Source organism: Denticeps clupeoides, chromosome 14 (genome assembly GCF_900700375.1).
Source record: "Denticeps clupeoides chromosome 14, fDenClu1.1, whole genome shotgun sequence".
Taxonomy (NCBI): domain Eukaryota; kingdom Metazoa; phylum Chordata; class Actinopteri; order Clupeiformes; family Denticipitidae; genus Denticeps; species Denticeps clupeoides.
The window spans coordinates 17,864,256-17,886,296 of record NC_041720.1 but is presented as its reverse complement, the minus strand read 5'-3'; the positions used below and the strand labels follow the sequence as shown (position 1 = coordinate 17,886,296).

The following is a 22,041-nucleotide window of genomic DNA, read 5'->3' as shown; positions in this document are numbered from 1 at the left end:
GAGAAAGATTGGCTCCAAAGAGGTTCTTGCAAACCATCCGATACCTCAGGAGAGGAAGGCAGCAACCCGCTCACACTGTTTACAGTGGGGATGGGGAGCTGCTGACGTTGACTGGGGCTTTAGTTGGGCAGTGGAAGGAATACTTTGAGGAGCTCCTTAATCCCACCAACGCGCTTTCCAAGGAGGAACCAGAGCTGGGATACCTGGGTATCCGTCCTGGGTACCTCATGGCTATGGATGTGGTAGGGCTGTCGTGGTTGACACGTCACTGCAACATTGCATCGGGCAGTTCCGGTGGATTGGCAGACTGGGGTGGTGGTCCCCGTTTTTAAGTAGGTGGACAAGAGTGTGTGTTCCAACTGCCAGTTCTTTACCCTTTCTGGGGTGATGGAGGGGGCATGGGAGTTTACCCAACTAATCTACGTGTGTTTTGTGGATTTGGAGAAGGTTTATGTCTTCCCAGGGGCACTCTATGGGGGGCGCTCCAGGAGTATAAGGTGGATGGCCTTTTGTTAAGGGCCATTCAATCCCTGTACCAGAGAAGCGTGAGTTTGGTCTGCATTGCTGGCAGTAAGTCGGACCTGTTCTCGGTGAGGGTTGGACTCCACCGGGGCTGCCCTTTGTCCCCGGTTCTGTTCATAAACTATATGGACAGAATTTCTAGGCATAGTCGTGGTGTGGAGGGTGTCGAATTTGGTGGCAGGAGAATCTCGTCTCTGCTTTTTGCAGATGATGTGGTCCTCCGAGCTTCATCAGGCTCTGATCTTCAGCTCTTGCTGGGTAAGAGCTGAGACTATGGTTCTCGACCGGAAAAGGGTGGCTTGCCAACTCCGGGTCGGGAGAGAGGTCCTGCCTCAAGTGGAGGAGATCGACAGGCGGAGATCGAGTGATGCAGACGCTGAACCGATCTGTCGTGGTGAAGAGGGAGCTGAGCCAGAAAGCAAGGTTCTCGATTTAGCGGTCGATCTACATCCCAATCCTCACCTATGGTCATGAGCTTTGGGTAATGACCGAAAAAACGAAATTAGTTTCCTCCGTAGGGTGGCTGGGCGCAGCATTAGAGATAGGGTGAGGAGCTCTGACATTCGGGAGGGACTCAGAGTAGAACCGCTGCTCCTCCACATTGAGAGGAGCCAGTTGAGGTGGTTCAGGCATCTAGTCAAGATGCCTCCTGGATGCCTCCCTGAGGAGGTGTTTTGGACATGTCCTGCCAGCAGGAGGTCCCCAGGTCGACCAAAGACGCGCTAGAGAAATTATATCTCCAGTCTGGTCTGTGAACGCCTTGGGATCCTGCTGGAGGAGCTGGTGGAGGTGGCTGGGGAGAGAGCAGTCTGGGATTCCCTACTTGGGATGCTATCCCCACGACCTGGAGATGGAGAAGCGGAGGAAGACAAAGACGAAGGCGAATTGATCAATGCTTGGAATTGAAATATTTGTTGGTTTTATAAACAGAAAAGGATATCCATGATATATTTTTTCATGAAATACAGCAACACATTTCACGTTTTCTGAGAACACAGAGGATGAGATTTGAGAATCAGACCAATAAATAGAAGAATAAACCTGTTAAGGGAATGTTCAAACAAGTGTTTAATAATTAAAGAGTTCCTAATGATGTTTATACTCTGCATCGAACCTAATTTCATATGCCAGTTGAGTGTGAAATGCAACACACTCATTGTTTAATCAATTTACAACAATTTCATCGGTCTATTATAATAAATCATGTACTGATTCGTTATGCAATCAACCAACAAAGCTGCCACATTAACATAGTTGTAACGTTCACAACCCCAGGAACCCCAGCGTTCTGAACCATGGTTGAAAGTGTATGCAGCTGTTCCATTCCCAGGTTACATAACACAGCAGGACAGGCAGGTCTCTGCTTTGATCTGTGTGAATGTGGGTGAGAACCAAATGGCAGCTGGGAGAGGCAAGAAACCTGCGTGACATCTGTGCTCAGCTGTTGCCACCCATCTTATCAACACGCTAGTGCAGCCTGAACACAGGAATAATTAGAGGTGCTATCCTTAACTGGTCTCAATACGATTCAATTCGATTCGATTACGATTATCAATGCACTGGTTATTGATGCATCACTTTGCATCCCATCAATTTTTCTACATTACTTCACATTACGTTTACAAATACGCCAGTCAGATGAGCGTTAAGGCCTTGTTCACTAAATGTCTGAACCAGGCATTCGTCTGGCGTTTGAGGTGTCAGGTGAACATGGACTAAACGGCAACAGTTTTTCTGCTTATTGGAGCAAATCATATCATCCACATGGTCATTCAGCACTGGTGTTCAGATGACGGCAAATAAACGCTAGATGCAACATGTTTCTTTATGCAGAAATCCTGTGTAAGAATGGACATCACAGGAGCATGTTTTTGTTTTGCGTAGCGACCATCTGCGGGGGGATGTGTGACGTTCCTGTGTCGGTGGTTGTGCGTGAAGATTCGGCACCTCTGTTTTACATGCCTTTTGTCTGAGACATTCCTGTATCAATAGTTGTGTGTGAAGATTCAACACCTCTGTTTTACATGCCTTTTGTCTTACGGCAACGTGTGAAGTGTCAGCCATCAGGACCGCCCACTCTCTTTGACTTCCCCAAATGGGAGGCACCGGGGCATGACATCAGAAACATCAGGTTCTGATTAGTCAGTGACAACTTCCTGTAGGCCAGTGACAACTTCCTGTAGGCCAGGGGTATAAAGGTCTGCTCACATGTGGAAAAAGGGACTGAGCTTTCTTGCTCAGGGGTTTTTCCATCGGAAGCTGGAAGTCTTTTTCTCTTCTCCCTCTCTCTCTCCCTCTTTATTCTTTCATCTTATTTCTGTTTTCTCTGTAATATTGGTACCTTTTTACATTCAATACTCACATGTAACTACAGTAATTATTTACCGGTGTTAATAAATTAGAAACTGTTCATTTTTAACCTCTATTGTGCCATGCCTCTTTCTGCCAGGTAGCATCAAGTTGGAGTGGTTGAATACAGTGCTTTTGTGTGGAGCGAGAAAGAGTTTTTCTCCACTCTCTTCTCCCACACCACATGGTCTTTTTTACACCTGACTAAAATTAAAAAAGAAACCGAGCAAACACCAGTGAAACACCAGCTACAAAGTGCAGTAAAAATGTAGACCAGATATCAGATCAGATTCCTTTATTGCTATTTCTTTAATTGAAAAAATTGTGCATTCATAACCAGGTTAAATTTCAAAGCGAAGCGAATGTCATTGTGAAAACCTGCAGCACAGCACACACAATGAAAGGTGTCCTCTTCTTTGCTTAGTGGCACCTCAGTGGCACCTTGGCGGATCAGGATATGAACCGGCAACCTTCTGATTACGGCGCATTACCAGTACTACTTTTTAACTACAATTTTTATGCCGGTGCCAGAAAATCCCCAAGTAACGCACACATACACTTCTGAGGTTAGCTGAGTCAGCTGGACTACTACTAGCTCGATGATGCTTAGACACACCTCTATCGACTCTGACAACTCCAATGCATTCGGCTGCATGATAAAGGTTTGCTTAGACTCAGAAATATGTCTGTCATACATACACCCACTGCCTCTGGGAGCAACGAGGGGAATGCAGACGGTCATATGTCATCCAGGGAAACAATTACACACAATTTAACTGGCCATCTTAGCTTATCTCCAGACATGTTCATTAAAGGTATGGCTAAGATTGTGTCAAATGACAGTGACAGGTCCCCTCCCAGTCAAAGACGAAAACAACAACACAGTGGCTCAAGATTAGCCAACCATTGGCCTGGCTAGACTGTTGAGGGTTGTGATGACAATGAAGAGAAAGAGTTGGAGAACAGTCATCTTCACAAAAATCAGTCTACAGTACTGACAGGTCTAACTCAAAGTGCAGTTCAGCATCTACAACAAGATTTCTTCAACCTTCCAAGTTCTCCCACACCCCCTCATTAATAAATTCCCTTTTTGGGCTTCCAGTTACTGTCTGCATCAGGTTCAAAATACAAAATGGTCCAGCACCCTCCTTCCTCAGAGCTCTTATCACAGGATTGTTACCTATCTAGAGGAATGATCTTCCCCTAGATGTAATAACAGCTGAATCGAAGAGCATCTTCACGTTCCATCAGAAAACATGTTCACCGATGGACCTGAAAAATCTCATAGTTGCACTCCAGTATGTGTTCTATAGCAACAAATGAAGCCTGAAACTAAAACCATGACTGTAATGATGGTATGAGGTGAAAAGCCTAAAAATGTCCAAGTGTTTAGAAAGGTACAGTCCTTTTACCTAAGAGGAAAAAGAAACATCCATAATCATAATGTTCAGAGGAGGACAGCAGAGACAAAACCCAGGATTATTACATTAGACTATTTTTATTCCTGCCATGGAGGTTAATGGTTTGGCCAAAATTGATTACATACAAACGGAGTATTGATACTGTTCAGGATATTAAGACAGAGAACACTGTCTTCAGCTACTGCAGCCTGAGCAGGGATGGCAAAAAGGTGAAATAAGCAGTCATTACTTAATTTCTGCAAGATTTAAAATGGTAAACACATGGCAGAAATGAGCATAAATGACAATAATATGACAATTTCTTCATGTGAACCAGATTTTAACATCATTATTGTCTTCTTTCAACAATATGTACACAGTTCACCACTCCTGGTTATCTTTGAAGGCCTCTGGGGACATGATTTGTCCAACCCTGCACTGACACCATTTGCAGGCTCACTCTACCCTGGAAGGGGGTCCCTCTCTGTATCACTCCTTCCCAAGGTTTCTTCCTCTCTTTTTTTTCTCTCTCCTAGAGTTTTTTTGTGTGGAGTTTTTCCTTGTGTGCAGAAGGGTCAAGTGTGGGGGGTGTCAACTGCAGGGCCTGTCAAAGCCCATTGAGACATACTGTATGTGATTTTGGGCTATATAAGAAATAAATTTTGTTGTTGTTATTTGTCACAGTAATCCCATCATTTTACAGAAATGTGAAAGGGGCACATGGTGGCAATGGAGGCGGGATATGGGTGTGGTGGGGGTGCTCTGGATAACTGTTTTTGTCCTGTAAATGGATTGCACTTTATTGCTCCAGTCATGGTAAGTAGGCGATTGACTTAACATGGGACCACTTTTTGACAAGCTCTCACGTCCACAATTTTTATCATAGACACCGGTAATTCAATATACCGCATCTCCATGACCCCCTCTTTGAGTTCATTTACTTTTTTCTAAATTGGCCATGCCTGAACACCTCTTTTTCATTCCTTCTTTTTTCCCATTTACTTATGAAAGGGAAATTTACTCTCATGCATTTTACAGAGCAAGTGGTCACACTTTCAGCCTTCCAACCACCACACATTTCACCCATTCAACCAAAGCAACCAATTCAACAACAATCAACCTTTCTCCACTCATCCCCCTATCCTCCTCCTCCTATCACTCCTCTTTTCATCACTGCATCCTCCAATTCATCAATGGTCACAAACTCAAGTTTGGAACCACCACATATTTTTACCTATTCAACAAACTTAACATATTTAACCACATTTAACCTCCTTTCACTCATCCCCCTCACCTCCACTTCTCATTTTCATCCCTCCATCCTCCCATTCATTTTACAGAGGAACAATGGTAATATTTTTAGTCTTCCAACTAAAATAGTTGACATGTCCAAAACATAGCTAAATTTAATGTGAATCATTCTGGTCATGCCCCATTACCATTTTTTACATTAGCATGCTAGCATTAACATTAAAATTGTCTTATTACGGGTCTGTTTAAACAAGTTCCAAATGTCACCAAATTTATGTGACTCATCGTGGCCATGCCCTGTTAGCATTTTTGATGTTAGCATTTTTGACTCCACTCTCCTCTTTTCTTCAAATTTACCAATTGCACAAAATTAACAAATTCAACAATTTCACACTTCCCCTTCATAATTTCATCTTCTTGTCTTTTAACCTTCATTGCTTTGCAAGCCAAAATTGAAGTTTGTTCACGAACCTCTCTTTCCTAGTTTAAATTTATCTTAAGTAAGATATCATTATCATTATTATTATTTACCTTCCAAATTTCTGTTATTTTATGCCTTTGTCAATGTTAACTGAATCATGTTTTCTGTATTGCAGCAAGCGACTACTTGTTTGTGGAACATATCAATGTGCATGCACCACTTGGTGAACCTGGACGTTCGCAGCGCACCATGACCAGCGGATTACTGACAGATTGAAGGCTTAATTTAAAAAATAAAATGTATCTAAGAACACACACTCAGTAGGCTATTCCTAATTCAGTAATATCAGAGAAATGTTCATAAAAGGACAACTTCCACTCTCCGAAATGGTCCGCTGGCTAGTGCAGGATTTAGCTCCATAGGCAATTGATTTTTCCAGAGGTGATTTTTTGACTGAATAGTTTGAGAAATGCGGTTATCTGGGGAGATGTGAGTGCTTGTGTTTTTGAGTGAAGCAGTGCTGTTCAACTGTAGAGTAAGATATCAGATGTCGACATATGTCAGTTGAAGAAAAATGGCAGAAAAATGGCAGAAAACAATCTGTTAGTGCTGATAATCCCTCTGCATGTTCGGACTGGTAGTGGACATTATGGTCCAGAGATTATGAGTAAAGGAACCGAGTAGATGAAAAGAATGTTCTATGGGTTGGTGGTAGCCTAATGGGTAAGACACTCAACTATAAACCAGAAAATCATAGGTTCAAAACCCACTTACTACCATTGTGTCCCTGAGCAAGTCACTGTAACTACTGATGGTAAGTCACTCGGTATAAATGCCATAAATGTAAATTTATTGACAGGAGAGGGTTTAAATAATCTAGAATGAGTAAGTAGGGTGCCTATAGGCTCCTCTCTAAACACTAAATTCAGGTGTTACCTGTTTATTTCTGCAAATCCTGAAGATATACTTGATGTCATATAAGTGAGTACAAGTTATATATTGTACCATGAAAATCCTGTGTGCCACATTAATTTATAGAAGTCACTCTGAACCATTTTCTTTAGTACCCACATAGTTCATTTACAGCTGTAAAGAGCATCTACTGGACCATCCTGATGACAGCAAATCACTGAGTAAATGTTGAATTTTGCTCCTCCAGTGAAAAGCCTGGGCCAAAGCCAAGCCACATGGCTGGATATCTGCCCAGTCCGGATTCGGAACATTCAATCTTTCCTCTGACTGCGTCAAGCAAAAAAAAAAAAAAAGGAAAACCTTGAGGAACGGATAGGCGCACCAAGACACTGAAGCTTTTAGTGGAATTAGAACGAATGTGGATTTGCACACACTGGTGTCAGCACTTAGTACAGCAGCACTGGCGCAACGCTGAATCAGACAACTTCCAGTGTAGCCATTTTCCACAAGCGGAAAACCGGTTCTGTTCCATTCCATTACCAGTCAGGAAAAGATTTGTGTTTCCGCTAAGGGCTTCATCAGTCTGAGACTCAACTGTTCAGTTCAGTTCCTTGTTCAGATAAATCTTCTATGCCTTGAATGTTCTTAGCTTTTTTCTGCACGTTTAGCGAGGTCATGATTAGGGCTGGGCAAAACCAGTATTTTTTACCTAATCTAACCCAAATCTAACCATTCATTTATCCGAATTGGTTTGATGCTTGATTGCTTAACATAGCAATTTATACATTTAAAATTACATATTTGAATGAAAAAACATGAATTTCTAATCATTACATAACAATGATATTGCTCTTAAAGTCAAAATTAGAAAATACAATTCAAGTAAGAGTGAAATAAGTGCAAATAAATGTCAGATGTAGCAATAAAATAAAGTAAAATAATTCAATACAAAATAAAAGGTCATCCAGAATACTTTCTCAGAGCATTTGAAAGAATACAGTAACCAATGTAAACTCTGGGGTTTAAATACAGAAAGTGTTTTTATACAGAAAGGTTTTTGCAGTGTCCCGGGTTTTGGAGCTGCTTAAACAAGACACACTGTCCATATATATCTTTAAATCTCCCAGATCTATCATAGTTATGAGGCCTTATGGGAAATAATATTCTCAGCAATCCTCTTCTATAACCATTTTATCATGCTGGGTCAGTATACTGACATAAACAGATTTATATTTGGCACATTGATTGATATGACAGTTGAGTTTAAATTGTCGTGTGCATCAATGGATGTATTGATGGCTTCTCATGAAAAATAATTTGTCTGAATTCCTACAAAACAAGCAAAAACAAGATAATTTTTTTTGCATTTTACGTAACTTAAGGGGCTCCTTGCTTGGAGTTTTTCCTCGTAGCTTGACAACATGAAATGCAAAGCTAGTCAACGATCTTGTAGTTAGTTATCTTACTTTTGATGGTGCTTCTTCTCCAGATGCCTGGTGAATGTAGACGTTGTTCCAGCTGTCTCCGTCAAGGCGGTTTGACAAAATCGCTCCCTCTCCTCGCTCGCAAATGGAAAATAGGAACCCAAGCAGGTGCAGTTTTTGCGATGTTTTGCAACGAACCGACAACCTTTTGATTATGTTTCCTTACCTGCTAGAACCACTTACACCACTGCCCAAATATACTTTGATATTCTTTAAATAGTATATCAAGTCAGGTACATGTATAAATAAAAGACGCCAACAGATTATGTCATCACAGATTAATCATGATGTTCTCCTGTCTTGCCTTCGGTAGCTCTTTGCAGTTTTAAAAATGAGTTTTGTCAACAGAGCAGGGAGGAATAAAGATTCAGTTCTGTCAAATCAAATATAGGTATCGAGTTCAAAGTCACACCTCCTTTTTTATTTAAAGTACGTGTCCGCTTAAAATAGACTCAGGAAAAATCTTTTATAATAACGAACTGAAATAACAGTGGTGGGGTAACGCTGTAGCAGCCATCTGCACATCACAGGAATTTTAATGAGCCTCTATGTAATTAGGCCTCCATTAGGGAAGGATTCTTAGACTAAACATGTAAACAACTGCCCTATAGAGTCGCTTCTGAAGGGTCTCGGGGCTTTTTTTGGTTTTAATCTGCCATCAGCTTCCTAGTGCAATCACAAACAGGGCTGTCTGCCAATAACTGTCAATCTGCTAATGTGCCTCCATTACTAATGTCTTCCTGGGCGAGCCAGGCTGGAGTGAGAGAGGATCAATCTGTCTCTCATCAGCAGAACAGTCGTACAGTAAATTAACTTGAAGGCGAGGGAGAGGAGACCCAGGATCCTTCAAGCTGACAGCCCAATCAGTTTCCCCTCAGCCAACATGGCTCTCCTCGAGGCTCCAGCCTCGTCAGGTTAAAGCACGGCACTAATAATGCAGTGAGGTGAGTACTAAATGCCTACTTCATACACTTCGGACCAGTCTGAGACAATCGGCTGCAAGGCTCATTTAGTGTAAGGTGTTACAATGCACAAATGAATTCAGACTATATCTGAAGTTATATATAATTTCTCAAAGTCTGAATATTACACTCATATGATGTGACTGCCAGTCTAGCTACTGATGCATACATACATTTAGCCTAAATTGGCTCAAGCTCCAGAAGACAACAGTAACATATTCCTTCAGAGAACAGCTGAACCGCAAAGTGTTAAGGGTTTTAAAAACCAAGGTAATTACACATTTTGCTTTTAATTAATTACAAACACTTAAATATTTGCATCTAGTCTCATCTAATTTCCAGCTCATGCCCCTCTAAAGTATTCAAGCAAGTTCGTCACGTATAGTATTATTGTACAATTTATATAGGAGAGAAATTTACTTCTTGATGTCAAATACAGTTTTTACCATAGGCCTCCCTAATATTTTTTTTAAGTGTCACCACTGTGTGTAGAACATAGTGGTAGTAGCCTAGTGGGTAACAAACTCACCTATGAACCAGAAGACCCAGGTTCAAATCCCACTTACAACCATTGTGTCCCTGAGCAAGACACTTAACCCTGAGTGTCTCCAGGGGAGGGACTGTCCCTGTAACTACTGATTGTAAGTCGCTCTGGATAAGGATGTTTGATAAATGCTGTAATGTAGACCATGATGAATTACTGTGCCATTGTTTCTCAACATGGAATCCGATTAGCCCTCCAAACAATTTTCACTTTGCCACTCCGATAATGTCCCATCAAGCTCACACTCACAATAATGGGATGTTAAGTAAGAATAACTCAGGATTTGTATTCTGGAGATAACATTTTTTTTTCAGAAGATAGCATCTCTGCTATCAGAAAGGAAGTGATGACTACAGATGAGGGGATGTGTCAACAGCATAATTTACTGTTACTTTTCACATAATTTGCCATGACAAAATCAATTCACTATAATGGAATGAAGTGTGACAGGGACATGTGACATTAAAATATAAATTAATAAAATTTGTAATTATTCATATCTCAATTTGTGACTAATATAAAATAAAATATATGAAATGCATTTCACTTTGCTTGTACTTATTAACAGCTTATGTATTAAAAGTGACCAAATTTGAATGAGCTTGCTCGATTAGTAACAGAGATAGACTGGGGCTGATATTAGCCATTCTGCTGAATTTCGTTATCTGCGTTTTATTCTTAACCATAATCGATATTAAGTAAGTAGGTGCAATACTATGGCTCTGCTGTTTTCTCTTCCGTTTTGCCCTTTGCACTCAAACCTCTGTTCCATTTAATTTCCCTCCCACATAAATCTCTGATTGGCTATTTGCACATGAGTAATAGCCAATCAACACTAAAGCCCTGCTGCCTGAACAATAACCCTTGTTACGATAATAAGGTCAGCATGTAAAAGTGCAATCAATTCATTAAAGGAAAAATGATCCAGTCAAAAAAAGTTTTTATTTAAACTGTACATTGTTATCTCAGATGAACACCCCCTTTTAAAATAAAAACAGTATCTAGAGGTTCACTCAGTTCACCCAGTCCTGCTTCCCTAACTGTTTGTGAGAGGTCATTGATGAGCAGCCCACCCAATCTTAAAAATTTTATTTGTAAAAATTAAAAGATTTATGATACTCAAAAGAAGAAGATGAATACATATACAACGTTAACATGATTAAACTCAAGATTTATTTCTAAAATAAAGTCTGATCTTGTCTTTCAGCTTCCTGAACTACTTTAGCTAAAGACTGACATGTTGAACATTTAGGATCTGGTATGGTTGATTTTCATTGTAATTTGTCTACAGTAACGTTATCCATACATTAGAAGACAATGAAAAGATTTAGAAACTCTTGGCAGACAAAAGTCTCACATCCTTTTTTAATGTCAACGCTGGAACTAGAGTTAATCCAGCTCAGGACTTCAACAGCCACCTTATACTAGCATTGTGGCATGTGATTTTATTCCAACTCTGGGAAAATTTTTTGCGACTATTAAATTGTGTGACAATCGTGTGATGTAAGGCTTATATGGTTCTCTCTTGTTCCCTATCAACTGCTGCTGGGACGTGTGGGGTCACCCAGGTCGAGCGGCTGAGAAACCATTGCTGGGAACATGACAAGACACATTCCTCCAACTCTCCACATCCCTGCTGGTGCTTTGTACAGCTGAAGAAATCTTCACTTTCTTACATCTCTAAAACACAGCTGAGGCCTTATATCCTGTCCTCTCGGTAGAAACCATTTATCATCGTCCTGAAGATGTTGAAAAGCCTTATTTATCGCTGGCCGGGCAAAAAAGAAAAAAGGAAACGTCTTTTCTCTTGTGCTTAGTACAGAATTTTACTGGTATGGATGGACCAAGTCCCACATTGTGAAGAATCAGCTGGTCTGACATCAGTAGGAAGCAATAAAAAGCATGCATCTTACACCAGATTCAGTGATTTTGAGGTCGTCAAAGGCATGCAACCAATCCCTATCTGTGAACATGATCTGGCAAGCTGTTAAGGAAGCAGTCTGATCTTAGGCTTAGTCAAATATCTGTCACATGCTTTGGTCAAAATACCAAGTTTCAGCCCTGTTGAGAACATCTCCCTATTGGTATTGCACCATCTGAAAGTGGTACTGAAGAGCTTCCTGGGCTGCATCAAAGCAACCCCACCCCCACGATCTGTTCCGACACATCCTCACCGTTGTCGCTTGCTATATCTCACCCATCCAGAGCTTCAAGTCACCATGACACCGGATTTGAAATCAATCAGGTGATTGCACTGCAGCTCAGGTTCAGGCCAATGGCCATTATGCAGTGACACACATTCACACTGCAGACCTTTACGGACATAAATTACAGACGTCAAGTATGACAGTGGCCTCAACACAACTTTACTGTAGCAATCATAATTATTTTTCTTAGTTTCCATATATCCCAAGTACAGCTAAATTTCCTACTCATTGTAGAACCAGATGACGCTCAAAGAAGCTAAAAACTTTTTTTTAAAAATGCAGTGGTGCAAGAGTGAAATCCCCATAACACAAATTAAAATGCGATTTGTTTTCTGACGTCCACACGTATGCCGTATGTTTGAATTCATTAAATAACTTTAATTTCCCCTGCATATGTAGAGACGCAAAGTTCTGTCTGGCAACTACAACTCGTCTATGGCTTTTCATGCTTCAGAAGTTGCATGTGATGTTAATTTGTGGATGGCCGGTGAACCCAGTCGCCATGCGGCACTCTCTCATTCACATGCCCAGTAAAACGTATAAGGCCTATAGATTTTACAGCGCCCCCTTGTGGTGTTACAAAGCTAATCTCCCAGACAAAATTAAAAAGAAATATTGAAAAATGTGCATATTACAAATAAATGGAAAATTTTCCATGCCATGTATTATATAATAAATAGACTGAGAAGGCGCCAAACATGGTGTGACATCAAGAGGAACTGAGGACTTTTTTTTTTGTGCTATCTTTGAATATACATGAAAGGATATTCAAGATTTGAATATACATGAAATCTAAGACCAACCAATCCTGAAAAGGTAACTAATGACCTAAACCAATGAGTTGAGGTCATTTGGTGTTGGTCCTGGGAGTAATAATTTTAACAATACTACATATCTATCCTACTATAGGTGTCTAAGTCCTGATCACATTTATACATTTTGGAACTGCATTTCCAGGTCAGAAGCAACAGCGGTCCCGGCTACTACTGATATCATCACAAAGCTTCAAAAACGAGGTACGCCTCGAGCAGAGCAGTTCAGATGCCTTTTTCATGCCTCCAAAAATACAAAGAAAACAAAGAGATTTATCCTTGATATGCACACTAAAAATATCAGCCGCAGACATTAGCATAACTGCTTGTGGGGCCAGTTCCGGGCTGGGCTGTCCAGATCTAGTGTGTGTTAATCAGGCCGTGCCATTCAGCATCCTCCCGGATTCGTTTCCATGCAAATAATTCTCTAACTGTGCGGCTCAGTCATACTCACCAGAGGACATAACTCTAGGTGGAAGAGGTGGAGGCGGTGGAGGCGGTAAAGGTGGGTACGGTCTACACCGGCACGCCAGCTGGCAGTTGCCGCCCGCTGTTTCAGCGAGGTCCCAGGAGCAGGACTTCTGAGGCTCTCCCAGCACAGGCTAAAGCAAGCAGAGGACAGTTGAGTGGAAAGGACCAGGACGTGGAAACACGGTTCCATCTACTGTACTACCACAGGACATGCTGCACACCCACCACGTCGGTTCTTCTTCAGGAAAGCTGATGTCTGAACCCCGTCACTACACTACACTGCCATGTTCAGAACATCACCATCAAACTGCAACTGGACACATATAATTCTATTAGGCATTCAAAAATGCATGTAATATATATATATATGGGTGGTAGTAGCCTAGCGGGTAACACACTCGCCTATGAACCAGTAGACCCAGGTTCAAATCCCGCTTACTACCATTGTGTCCCTGAGCAAGACACTTAATCCTGAGTGTCTCCAGGGGGGGGACTGTCCCCTGTAACTACTGATTGTAAGTCGCTCTGGATAAGGCTGTCTGGTAAATGCTGTAAATGTAAATGTAAATATGCAATAAAAACCTACGATGGCAGTTAATATGCATTTCCGTCACTCAGACGATGGTCTCCCATGCCACGCACTCCCTGTTGTGATTTGGGTGGGGAGAAGGTGACCAGCATTAAAGTGTGTGTGTGTGTGTGTGTATATATATATATATATATATATAAAATTATATTGTAAATATAAAAATATATACACACACCCAAAACATCCAGCCATAACATTAGCACCGATGACATATGAAGTGAATGACACAGATTATGGCTCCTGGCAGAAAGGTGAATGTTGACCCTGGAAGTTGATGATGTGATGAAAGCAGGTAAAAGTGACTTTGATAAGAACAAAACTGCGATGGACCGCTGCGTCATGGCATCTCCAAAAACTGCTGCTGCCAGATGTTCCCAGTGGAACCCACCCTCTCTCCCTCTCTCTCTCTCTGTCATAATTTATATAATTAATATACAGATATAATATATACATTTATATATGTCCATTTTAAAAGTAACGGAGCGGTACCAGTCCCACGCAGCGGCACGTACCGGGGACACCAGGAGGTGCTGGTGGAGGAGCAGGCGGAGGAACCCGCAGGTAAGGGCTAAAACGTTCCGGACCGACATCCCCGTGTCGCGTCTACAGCACGGCGTCCCCGTCCATGTCCCGCGGGGTGGCGTGAAGACCCGGGGCCGCGGGAAAGTTGAACTTCACGCCAGAGGATCCCAGGGAGGCGAGGGAGCGACGAGAAAGTTCCCACGGAACCCCGAGCGCGCAGCGGTCCTCGCACATGATGGCCACGGGCGCGGGGGGAATAAGCCACGCAGGACACCACGTCCACGGAGGAGGAGGTCAGATGAGCTGATGATGCCTGGAGTAAATGCGCCCTCGTCGCCAACCAGCCACTTGGGTGGAGTGGTGTGCCAAGTGTGCGTGTGTGTGTGTGTGTGTGTGTGTGTGTGAGAGAGAGAGAGAGAGAGAGAGAGAGAGAGAGAGAGAGAATTTAAATTCTCTCTAATCTGAATAGACTGTGGAAGCTTTTTTTCCCTTCTTTTTAATATACCTCCCAAAGTAAACTGCACAGCTACAGAGAACAGGTTCTCTCGACCTCCCTCATTTTGATGGAACAGAGGTAGACACGTTTAAAAAAAATACATTTTTACAGCATTTATCGGACTTCCTTATCCAGAGCGACTTACAATCAGTAGTGACAGGGACAGTCCACCTGTAGACATTCAGGGTTAAGTGATCTTGCTCAGGGACATGATGGTAGTAAGTGGGGTTTGAACCTGTGACTTTGTGGTCTTCTGGTTCATACTAGGCTACAACCACTCCGGGACATATGGGATTCATCTCATGACCTGTAATAGTCGGTCGGGTACTAAAGATGGAATGTTGGTAAGAGTTTGTATTACATGACAAGTTTTCACCACTGAATTTTCCTTTGGGTCTCCAAAACAACCTCAACACACACACACACACACACACACACACACACACACACACACACACACACACACACACAGTAATATTGATGTCCTTCTCTTAACTCAGGGTTTGGCATTATGCCTTCCTTAGCTTCGTTACTCATTACCACCGCCCAAGCTGCCTCTCTCGTGCTGGATGACAGGGAACCTGAACAACATGTTTCCATCAGCTAGGAATCCAGGGGGTGGGGGTCAATATGTCTAAAACTGTCATATTAACCGGTCCAGAGCTCCTCACAACACTTTAAGCATGACAGTAATACAGTTCTTAATGTTTTTCTCGGAGAGAAGTGACTTCTTTGCTGCCCTACTTGACACCAGGCCGTCCTCCAAAAGTCTTCGCCTCACTGTGGGTGCAGATGCACTCACGCCTGCCTTCTGCCGTTCCTGAGCAAACTCTGCACTGGTGGCACCCTGGACTCCTGCAGCTGAATCATATTTAGGAGATGGTCTGTCATGTGACTCCGGTCACGTGTCCAGGAGCACCGTGGAAACCAGGTAACGCGACTCCCATAAACTGGCAAGATGGCCACCGCCAGCTGCTCAGTCATTGATTGGCATTGGTCAACTCGACCCGGCTCTATTTCTCCTCAGCTAAGTAAAACTGTCCTTGTCTGTCTCCTCATCTATCTACTCATCCTTTCGTCCTGTCCCTTCCCCGATCCAGTCCTTCACATGAACGTCAACATCCGAGGGGTTTTGCGGCTTACACTGGCTCACGTTGGCAGATTAAAATCGTGGAAACTGATCTGCCTCCTTTGCTTTCAGCCGCACCGTACTCGTCTCTTTCCCTGGCCCGCCAATTGCATATGAAGGTGTATTAGAACTGTAACTTACCAATAGAAGATAAATATATAAGTAAAATAGATGACATAACTGATGTAGAAATGAGACATGGTTTCCAACCGGCCCCAGTGTGAGAAGCTATACAGCCGGATTTCCTCTGCCTGTCTGTACAGTGGGACTGAGACTTGGAACACAGTCCTCTACCTGGTTGGGAACTGGAGGGTGGCTAGGTCTATATATTTACATAAAAAATACAAAATGAGCATTATCAATAACATCTAAATTAGGGGTGGGCGATAATTGGAATAATAATTGAGCATCGCAGCTAGTTCAACGTGCGATGATTGACTACATTGTGACCATCTAGTATAATTCTTAAAGTAATTGTTAAACAAACAGCATTTACTTTGCTTTCGATGCTCACCTCTTTGCCCCATCAAAAGCGACAGCTAGCTGCCCCGCCCCCCCTACATAAATTTATAATCACTGCTATAATCAACCTTTCCGCCATCTTGGTTCAAGAGCACGATTTGATGTCTTCTTTCTATATGTCATGTGTGACAATGCACATAAGTTAGACAAAAACCACGGCCTAGAAAACAATGGGGTTCAGGGTGCTTCTTTCGCGTTAACGGTGCAGCGAATCGACAGAGAGAAGTGAAAACCCCATGATTTCAGAGACATTACTTGGAGATAGAGGCGGACAACTTGATTCCAAAGAAAAACTTTAAACTTAGTCTAAATTCATTATATTGGTGTCATTTTATTCAATAAAGGGGTAAATTTAACATTTTTATAGTGATTTAAAAGAAAAAGAAATTTAGATAAATATTGTGCATCATGACATACCTTAAATATTTCACCATACAATTTCTAGACCGAATTCCCCAGCCCAACTCTGAGTGATAGTAATAACATGACAATTTATCTTCGCCAGAATGAAGTAAAGCTGTTGGCGTCCAGCAAGATGAATCTTTGTAGCTCCTTCCTAGGGAAACATTAAAAAGTTAAGTAATTGGTGCTTTGTTGGATCAGGGGAAGGGTTGCTATTAGCTGCGATGTGCACGAGGGCCAGTCAATACCATTTAATTAAAGGGGGACGTGGGCAAAGTCTTTAAAATTGGGCAGAGTAAGGTTGGGAGACACGCTGTGCTCTGTCGGGAAACCAAACACATGCAAGATTTGTTGGACAAAAGTCTTTCCCTCCCTCCAAGCTTGTTGATTGCTGACTGACCTTAAAGCGGGCAGTAATCTAATGAAAGTGTGATGGATGGGTCAGAGTACATTAAGGTAGATTCGCCTGATCGGTCATCCAATCAAGTTCTGCCCATTAGGCCGTTCCCCCTCCACCCCTTTCTCTCTCTCTCTCTCTCTCTCTCTCTCTCGCGCTTTCTCTCACTCGCTCCATCCATCTTAGTTCGCTTATTTCCTTCCTTCCCTCCCTCTCCACCTCTTGTACTCGTCAATATGTCCTCTTTATCTCCCTTTCCTGAGACGGCTCGCATGTCTTTCCTCTTGCCCCTCTTGCTTTTAATTGGATTTTAAATTGAAGTGGTGTGTCTGTAGATGGCCACACCGTTGATCTCATGCCCACCTTTGAGCCCGACAGAATTCATTTTACGGGCTGCAGTACTGCCGGTGGCGCCAGTTTTACTGCCTTATGACAAGAGTTTTGCATGCATGCAGGATTTGTATCTCACACTTTGGCCACTATTTTCAAACCGATTTATAGAAGCACCATTAAAAAACGTGTTCTGGGCGGCAGACAATTACACAGAAATGATGTAAATTCTTGTAAATCCTGAGGACGCCTTGGACCTTACAGCGGCAGACGGGCGCCACGTTTATCAGCATCAGCACTGAAACCAGTGCCCCTTGCTTCTAAAACTGAAACAGCTTAAGATGGCAGAAGGAAATTAGAAGCACCGCTTGCGGCTCCAGCTGTCATTTCAGGACAGGCCACCGTTTAGGGATACTCTGCAAAATTTTCTCAAAGGTCAGCTCCAATGTGTCACGCCTGGCCTGCTCGGAGCTTGCAGTCCTCCTACTTCTTCCCCGCCAAAGATTTTCTGTTCACCCACTGTGATTAAGCAATCAGAGGTGGCTGGCATTTAAAGGCCCTCTATTGTGTTCATTTAGCGCTCCAGACCTATGGTCTGCTGTATGCTGCTCGGTAATAAAGCTCTGCCTACATTTGGGCAGAACGTAATTGGCAATCTTAGAGCAGCTCTGCTCCGCTGCGTCGTGTAGCTGGAGGAAAGCCTTGCCATTTTAGGTTTGCTGAACTAGATTAAAATAGTGCAGCTTAAAGCATTTTTTTGCATTTTGCAGGAGATAAAAGTTATTCTTATCCAATTTAATTAGACAGAAAGATTTTTGTCTGAGCATGGGACAAAGAGAAGCAAATTTGTGTAGCAGAATGTTGCTCAAATGACATTTTTATCACCTCCTGTTTTGGAAATGAATTGGCCATTCATGCAAGACAGCCACCCAGCCATTTCTGTAGGCAAAGCAGAAATCCACCAGCTTGATGAGTCTTCAAATTCTCCTCATCGAGGAGAACTATAAATGCCACTGAAACAAAAGCATATTTTCCTTTGATAGGAAAGAAAGACAAAGCAATGCATTAATCTAATAATATTCAGGAGATAATAAGTACTAGCAACATTCATGTTTGCAATCTGGAAACCTTAGAGGTGTTTTATTAATTTTGAAACATATTTTAATCATGTAATCAGCCCGTAATTACAGCTCCCCTAATTCCAGCACATGTTATTTGCCTTTAGTTATTATCACTAGTGAGTATTACTTAATAGCAAAGCAAATTGTTCACAGAGGAGACATCCTCATAAAATTGTTCAGTTCATAAAATAAAAAAAATGTTACTTTAATAAATGTCAGACTAATAATAGCATTCTGTATCTAACATTTTGTTGAGCAAAGAGCGACATGACAGTCTTTTCACAAAAAGTAGTTTATTAAGCTACAACAATATCAGAGACATCAGAACCAGATTAAATCACAATTCTTTTACTTTCCAAGTCAATTTAAAGGCAAATACAGTAGAACTTAATCAAGTGGAGATGTAAAAAGAGGTCTTTTATATTTACTGGAGTAAAATCTTATCTTAGGTATCTCTATTTTAACTGAAGAACTGGGACTATAAACTTCATCCACCTCTGGTTGGTCAGCTTGTGCTGCTGTTGTATTATTTTGATCTGGTTAACTGTCAAGGTAAACTAAAACAGCATAAAATGATTGGCTGGACTACACTCACCACTAGCCTGCAGTTATATGAAAAGGTACATTAAATAGTTACAATGGTGTGAATGTGATTTTTGGATTTTTTGGAGTATCTATACTTTTTCTTGAGTATTTATTGTTCAGCTGTCACGACTACGGACTTACGGGGGAAGGAAGCGCAGAGGTCTGACATGCTGGGAACGGGGTTTTATTAATACAAACAATAAAGAAATACAAATAAACAGCGGCGCGGTGGCCGAAAATGATTTAACTTAAATAACGAACTGAAACTAACCCGTAGGCGTGTGGCGATTGCCAGAACTCAAAACACTCATAACAAAACCAGGTCAAGTTCGTGCAGAGTCCACGAAAATGCCAGCGACCCCGAACGGGCGGAAACTTCGGGCATTTATGGGGCGTCAGGATTGAGTTCCGGTGTGGAGCCCAGCTGCAGGCAATCCTGACAGAGCCCCCCCTCCAAGGGCTACGTCCTCGGAGCCCCAACAGTACCATCAGTGGAGGCGGCGGGCGGACGGCGGCACCACAGGGCTCCTGCCCTGCTGTATCCTCCTTGGAGGACCCGGTCCTCGGGCTGGCCTCCCCGGCGTGGTCCAGGCCGTGCGGCCCCGGTCCTCGGGCTGGCTCCCCGGCTTGGGTTCAGGCGTGGAGGCCCCGGATTCCCTCGGTGATGGCTCCCGGAGTGGTTGGTCAGGCGGGCGGCCCCGGTCCCTCGGGCTACGGCTCCCCGGCGTGGTTCGCGTGGCGCCCCTTTTGCCTAGGCTGGCTCCCCGGCGTGTCAGGCGTGGCGGCCCCCGGCTGCTACGGCGGCTTTTCCCGGCGTGGTCCCGCTTGGCGCCCCGGACCTCGGCCTGGCTCCCCGGTTATGGGTCCGCTTTGCGGCCCGGGGACCAATCGGCCTGGATCCCCGGCGTTGGTCCCGCTTTGGCGGCCCCCGGACCCTCGGCCTGGCTCCCCGGCGTGGTCCCGCATGGCGGCCCCGGACCCTCGGCCTGGCTCCCGGCGTGGTCCCGCATGGCGGCCCCGGACCCTCGGCCTGGCTCCCCGGCGTGGTCCCGCATGGCGGCCCCGGACCCTCGGCCTGGCTCCCCGGCGTGGTCCCGCATGGCGGCCCCGGACTCCCGTACCTGCACACAATAATCAGGGCCGATCCATCTGGGTACGTGTGAGCCCTGTCTCCACATGTCCCCTCTGACACATCTTGTGTCACCCCCTGCACCGCGCAGGGAGATTGTCCCAGAGCCTCCGGCGACCGTTCCAGGCACCCCAGGCTGGTGCCTTCTGGGACTATGCAGCCCCTCTCGCTGCACGGCCCTGGTGCCAAGGGGGGGGCATTGCCAGACCATCCGGCTAGCCCCTTCTGCGTCCGTTGGGACAAGCAGGCCCTCTTCCTGCCTGTCCCAGCTGGGTCCTCATGCCTACCCGGGGGCTCTATGGCGCTCCACCCCTCTGGAGGCAGACGCAGGCCCATGCCTGGCCCGCCCTCCTCACTGGCTACCGGAGGACCCAGCTCCATCGCTTCCCCACCTCCCCTCCCCTCAGGAGGAGTCCCCAACCCGAACTGCACCCCCCCCTCAAAACACTCATAACAAAACCAGGTCAAGTTCGTGCAGAGTCCACGAAAATGCCAGCGACCCCGAACGGGCGGAAACTTCCGGCATTTATGGGGCGTCAGGATTGAGTTCCGGTGTGGAGCCCAGCTGCAGGCAATCCTGACAGAGCCCCCCCCCTCCAAGGGCTACGTCCTCGGAGCCCCAACAGTACCATCAGTGGAGGCGGCGGGGCGGACGGCGGCAACCACAGGGCTCCTGCCCTGCTGTATCCTCCCCTTGGAGGACCCGGTCCCTCGGGCTGGCTCCCCGGCGTGGTCAGGCGTGGCGGCCCCCGGTCCCTCGGGCTGGCTCCCCGGCGTGGTCAGGCGTGGCGGCCCCGGTCCCTCGGGCTGGCTCCCCGGCGTTGGTCAGGCGTGGCGGCCCCGGTCCCTCGGGCTGGCTCCCCGGCGTGGTCAGGGCGTGGCGGCCCCGGTCCCTCGGGCTGGCTCCCCGGCGTGGTCAGGCGTGGCGGCCCCCGGTCCCTCGGGCTGGCTCCCCGGCGTGGTCCCGCTTGGCGGCCCCGGACCCTCGGCCTGGCTCCCCGGCGTGGGTCCCGCTTTCGGCCCCGGACCCTCGGCCTGGCTCCCCGGCGTGGTCCCGCTTGGCGGCCCCGGACCCTCGGCCTGGCTCCCCGGCGTGGTCCCGCATGGCGGCCCCGGACCCTCGGCCTGGCTCCCCGGCGTGGTCCCGCATGGCGGCCCCGGACCCTCGGCCTGGCTCCCCGGCGTGGTCCCGCATGGCGGCCCCGGACCCTCGGCCTGGCTCCCCGGCGTGGTCCCGCATGGCGGCCCCGGACTCCCGTACCTGCACACAATAATCAGGGCCGATCCATCTGGGTACGTGTGAGCCCTGTCTCCACATGTCCCCTCTGACACATCTTGTGTCACCCCCTGCACCGCGCAGGGAGATTGTCCCAGAGCCTCCGGCGACCGTTCCAGGCACCCCAGGCTGGTGCCTTCTGGGACTATGCAGCCCCTCTCGCTGCACGGCCCTGGTGCCAAGGGGGGGGGCATTGCCAGACCATCCG

The 22,041-nt window shown here is 45.1% G+C and overlaps 1 protein-coding gene across 2 annotated transcripts in view; it reads right to left on the bottom strand.

Moving 5' to 3' along the window:
* Nucleotides 1-14,803, bottom strand: part of prima1 (proline rich membrane anchor 1) — a 33,645-nt gene extending 18,842 nt beyond the window's left edge. For both annotated transcript variants that reach the window (XM_028953359.1, XM_028953360.1), the window contains exons 1-2: nt 14,437-14,803; nt 13,319-13,466 (exon numbers count right to left, since the gene is read on the bottom strand). In XM_028953359.1, the coding sequence (XP_028809192.1) occupies nt 13,319-13,466; nt 14,437-14,514 (226 nt within the window). In that variant the 5' untranslated portion in view covers nt 14,515-14,803. The remainder of the gene's footprint in view (nt 1-13,318; nt 13,467-14,436) is intronic.
* Nucleotides 14,804-22,041: the final 7,238 nt, after the last annotated feature.